At 51.1% G+C, this 4,741-nt stretch overlaps 1 protein-coding gene across 13 annotated transcripts in view; it reads left to right on the top strand.

Moving 5' to 3' along the window:
• The window catches only part of DNM2 (dynamin 2), a 106,892-nt gene that overhangs the window by 31,158 nt on the left and 70,993 nt on the right, over positions 1-4,741 (top strand). For all 13 annotated transcript variants that reach the window (XM_037728334.1, XM_017499950.2, XM_017499949.2 and 10 more), the window contains exon 2: positions 4,289-4,362. In XM_037728334.1, the coding sequence (XP_037584262.1) occupies positions 4,289-4,362 (74 nt within the window). The remainder of the gene's footprint in view (positions 1-4,288; positions 4,363-4,741) is intronic.

Genomic DNA, 4,741 nt, shown 5'->3' with positions numbered 1-4,741 from the left:
TGACCTCGTGATCCACCCGCCTCGGCCTCCCAAAGTGCTGGGATTACAGGCTTGAGCCACCGCGCCCGGCCCCATTTGCACACTTTAGAAATAGTCATTGAAAGGGTGGAGCTAGGGCACTGTTTCGAGGGGCACATGCCGTCACTGCTGCTGCTGGTGATTCTGTGTCTAGCTAGCGCCCCATGGTTTCTGACACGCTACATTTGTCTTTTTTTTTTTTTTTGAAATGTCGCTCTGTCGCCTAGGCTGGAGTGCAGTGGCACAATCTCGGCTCACTGCAGCCTCTGCCTTCCAGATTCAAGAATTCTCCTGCCTCAGCCTCCTAAGTGGTTGTGGTTACATGCCCAGCTAGGGTTTTCTCTTTTTTTTTTTGTATTTTGTATTGTTTTTGTTTTTGTTTTTAAACAGAGTCTCACTCTGTCACCAGGCTGGAGTACAGTGGCATGATCTTGGCTCACTGCAACCTACCCACCCACTCTTGTTCAAGCGATTCTTGTGCCTTATCCTCCCAAGTAGCTGGGATTACAGGTGCCCACCACTATGCCCAGCTAATTTTTGTATTTTTAGTAGAGACAGGATTTCACCATGTTGGCCAGGCTGGTCCCGAACTCCTGACCTCAGGTGATCCACCCACCTTGGCCTCCCAAAGTGCTGGAATTACAGGTGTGAGCCACTGCACCCAGCCTTTTTTCTGTACTTTTTGTTGAGACGCGGTTTCGCTGTATTGGCCAGGCTGGTCTTGAACTCCTGGCCTCAGGTGATCTGCTCGCCACAGCCTCCAAAGTGCTGGGATTACAGGCGTGAGCCACCATGCCCTGCCTGAGGCGCTGCGTCTCTGTTGTGCAAGATGCCAAGTGTCCCAGCCTCTCGGGTCCCTACCTGTGAGCTAGGTGGCCTGGGTTCTGGGAGGGCCAGGGCTCTGGGTGCTGCTTATGGGGTTAGTTCCCTGGGAGGGCCTGGTGTCTACTGTGTCTGCTGTGAAGGGAAGGCAAGGGCCTGTGCTGACAGATGACTTTGGGTTCTGTGACCTGCACTGGGGAGTCCCCTCACTGCTTGCCTCGCTGCAGTCACTCCACCTTCTGATTGACGTAGCTTGTTCCCTCTGTCCCCCTGCTCAGAGAGCTCTCTCCAGTTATCCCAGCCCCCAACCCCTCTTACCCCGAGGTGTGTCTTCCTTGCACCCACCCCATCAGAATGTTGGTGCCAGTGTCACCAGCACCTCCCAAGTGCTCAGGAGCCAGTGACAGAGATTCACTTCTTCTCATGCAAGCCTCGAGCTGTGACCTTGTCCAAGTCTCGTATCCTCTTTGTGCTGCAGGCTCCTCATCAGCCAAATGGGAGGCTGATGGGAGGAGAGTGTAGCTCAGGCATCAGCGTTCACTGGGCGTGTTGCGTTACAGGCAGGGCCCTCGGGCTTTTTGTCATCCTCAGGAGTGCAGCTTGAGGACAGGTAGCATCCCAGGCCTGGAGAGTGGACTGTGCTGCCTGTGTCTGCAAAGACAGGATGCAAAGGCCAGGGTTTGTCCCCCAGGGTCTCCCCTCTGTCTTGCCTCCTTCTACCCTCCTGGCTGTTCTCCGTCCAGGCTGCTCCCAGGTAGTGGCCATCCACCTTGCAAACCACCCTTGGATCTATCTAGGGCCTGTCTATTGCCCTCTGTGTCCCTGTCTGCCATCTCCCTGGTCTTGCCCCTGATGTCACTCACCTGAACCACAGCGGTCCCCCCACCTACTTCCTGCTCCCATCCTTTTCCCTGCATCAGCCAGAGGGGGATTTTCAAAGCTTACATTTGTTAATAATATGGCCAAAGCTTACATTTGTTATAATCCATCCTTCAATCCCAGCTGGTGGCCTTGCTGTAACAGTGATCACCAGCCTCCTCATCGTAATCCCCAGCACTGCCACCCCCCAACCCCCAGTGCTGACCACTGGAGGCTGCTTCTAATACTTCACTGCCCTGCTCTGCCAGCAGCGCCCCCGTGGGGGCCTTCATAGCCCTGTTGCCCGTCAAGATCCCTTTTTTCATGCAGTCCAGGCTGCAAGCCCCCCCGAGTGCTTGGACTGACCTGTTGTGTGGTCACTGCTGTGTCTTTGGACCCAGCCAGAGGAAGTGCTTCAGAAGAGGTGGAAAGGCCTCCCAGCTGATGGGGCTGGAACCCATCGTTCAGGGTGTGTGGCAAGAGCACATCATCTCCCCCGACTCCACCCACTGGGTAATACATCCCCAGGAATTTCCAGTGTCCAGCCCTGGCTGAGAAACAGTTCTCCTGGAACCCTCCAGCACCCCCTTCAGGGGTTCCCAGCATGGGTAGGGCCACCCGCTAGCTGGGAATGGTTGTAGTATTAGTGGCGCTTGGTCAGGGACTCAGGATGCTTGGTCAGGGACCCTGGATCTGTCTCATTCTATACAGGACACAGCTGTACAGTACCAATGGTCCTGTGTCCTGTATAAATTTTCAACAATGCAGACATTCATCTTGGTATAAAACCTGTGTGAAATTCTCTGTGCCAGCTGAGTGTGGTGGTTCACACCTGTAAACCCAGCAATTTGGGAGGCCAAGACGGGTTGATGACTTGAGGTTGAGTTGAAGACCGGCCTGGCCAACATGGTGAAACCCCATCTCTACTAAAAATACAAAAGAATTAGCTGGGCATGGTAGCACATGCCTGTAATTCCAGCTATTCGGGAGGCTGAGGCAGGAGAATCGCTTGAACCCCAGAGGCGGAGGTTGGAGTGAGCCAAGATTATGCTACTGCACTTAAGCCTGGGAAGTGCAGGCTTAAGTAAGAAGAGGGAAGCTCCGTCTCAAAAAGAAAAAAAAAAAAAGAAAGAAATTGCTTAGAACCTTTCACCATTTTATGTGAAACAGCAGAATTCCTTTTGAGCCTTTAATGTACTCTGAGCCTACTGTTCCTACTTCAGAGCCCAACTGGAAGCTTTCATTTTCCTTTCTGAGGGTACAGGTGACGTTCTGTCTTCCTTCCAGTTGGAATCCTGGTGTAGTCACTGTAAGTCAGCGCAGGCTACTTCCTTACATCTTCTGCGGTGGTTCTGCCTGACACTTTTCCATTGTGAAAGACATAGGATATGTATTTTTCTTTTTTTAATTATTTTTTTTTTGTGATAGAGTCTTGCTCTGTTGCCCAGGCTGGAGTGCAGTAGTCTGGTATTGGCTCACTGCAACCTCTGCCGTCTGAGTTCAAGCGATTCTCTTGTTTCAGCCCTGGAGTAGTTGGGATTACGGCTCCTGGCACCACGCCTGGCTAATTTTTGTATTTTTTAGTAGAGATGGGATTTCACCATGTTGGCCAGGCTGGTCTCAAACTCCTGACCTCAAGTGATCCGCCCACCTCTGCTTCCCAAAGTGCTGGGATTACAGTTGTGAGCCACTGTGCCCCACCAGGTTATGTATTTTTCTTAAACAGCTCTAGTGAGTGGTAATTTGCATTCTGCAAAATCGATCCATTTCAGAATTAGTGGTCTTTAGTCATTTTATAGTAATTTTTTTTTTTTTTTTTTGACACAGAGTCTCGCCCTGTTGCCCAGGCTGGAGTGTAGTGGTGCAGTCATGGCTCAATATAGCTTCAGCCTCCTGGGCTCATGCCATCCTCCTCTCTCAGCCTCCCAAGTAGCCAGGACCATGGGCATGGGCCACCACACCCAGCTAATTTTATTTTATTTCATTTTATTTTTTGTAGAGATGGGGTCTTACTATCTTGTCCAGGCTTTTACAGTTAATTTTAATAAACATCACCATAGTCCAGATTTAGAACATTTTCATCACCCCAGAAAGCTCCTTCCCTCCATTGGCAGTCACTCCCTGTTCCCACTTCCAGGTGTCCACTGATCCACCTTCTGCTTCTGTAGATGTGACTTTTCTGGACATGAAACAAACTATTTTGTCATCAATAACTTTCCTTGTATTTTACGTGTATACATGTGGCATTATGTTGATTTAAAACAGGTAGGAAATGCATTGATCTCTTGGGTATGGGGGAAATTTAACAAATACATGTCAGGGAATGGGTCCCCTGGGAGTGCTGGGGGTGGGGCACAGCCTGCCAGAGGGAAATGGTTGTGGTCACCATGACTTTTGATGCAGACCCTCCTGAGCTCCTCACGCCTCAGGACCCTCCAAGACCAGAGCATTCCCCAGGGCCTAGCTGGGGTTGGTGTCTTTGCTGAGGCCACCCAAATTGCAAGACAGAGTTGCCCTACCATGTGTTGTCACACTTCCTGTCCCTTGATCCGGATGAATGAGTAATTTCTGTCCCTTTCCCCTCTCACAGGGACTTCCTTCCCCGTGGGTCAGGAATCGTCACTCGGCGGCCTCTCATTCTGCAGCTCATCTTCTCAAAAACAGGTAAGGTGGGGTGGCTTGAGGTTCAGCAGGAAGTGAACGTAGGTGTGGTGACCAGGAGAAGCCAGAGGCGGAGGGTGGAACTTGGGTCCCGGGCTGTCATTGGACATTGAATTCACGCATTTCACGTGTGTGAGGAAGTTGAACAACGGCTCTGTGAACACTTACACACCCACACTGCAAGCCCTCAGCTGTGACCAGCATGCCAGGTGCTTTCTTTTTTCTTTTTTTTTTTTGAGACTGAGACTTGCTCTGTCTCTCAAGCTAGAGTACAATGGCGCAATCTCAGCTTACTGCAAACTCTGCCTCCTAGGTTCAAGCAATTCTCCTGCCACAGCCTCCCGAGTAGCTGGGGTTATAGGCGAGCACCACCACACCTGAC

The sequence above is a fragment of the Cebus imitator genome, unplaced genomic scaffold, assembly GCF_001604975.1.
Source record: "Cebus imitator isolate Cc_AM_T3 unplaced genomic scaffold, Cebus_imitator-1.0 Scaffold263, whole genome shotgun sequence".
Classification (NCBI taxonomy): Eukaryota; Metazoa; Chordata; class Mammalia; order Primates; family Cebidae; genus Cebus; species Cebus imitator.
This window is presented reverse-complemented; position numbering and strand designations above follow the sequence as displayed.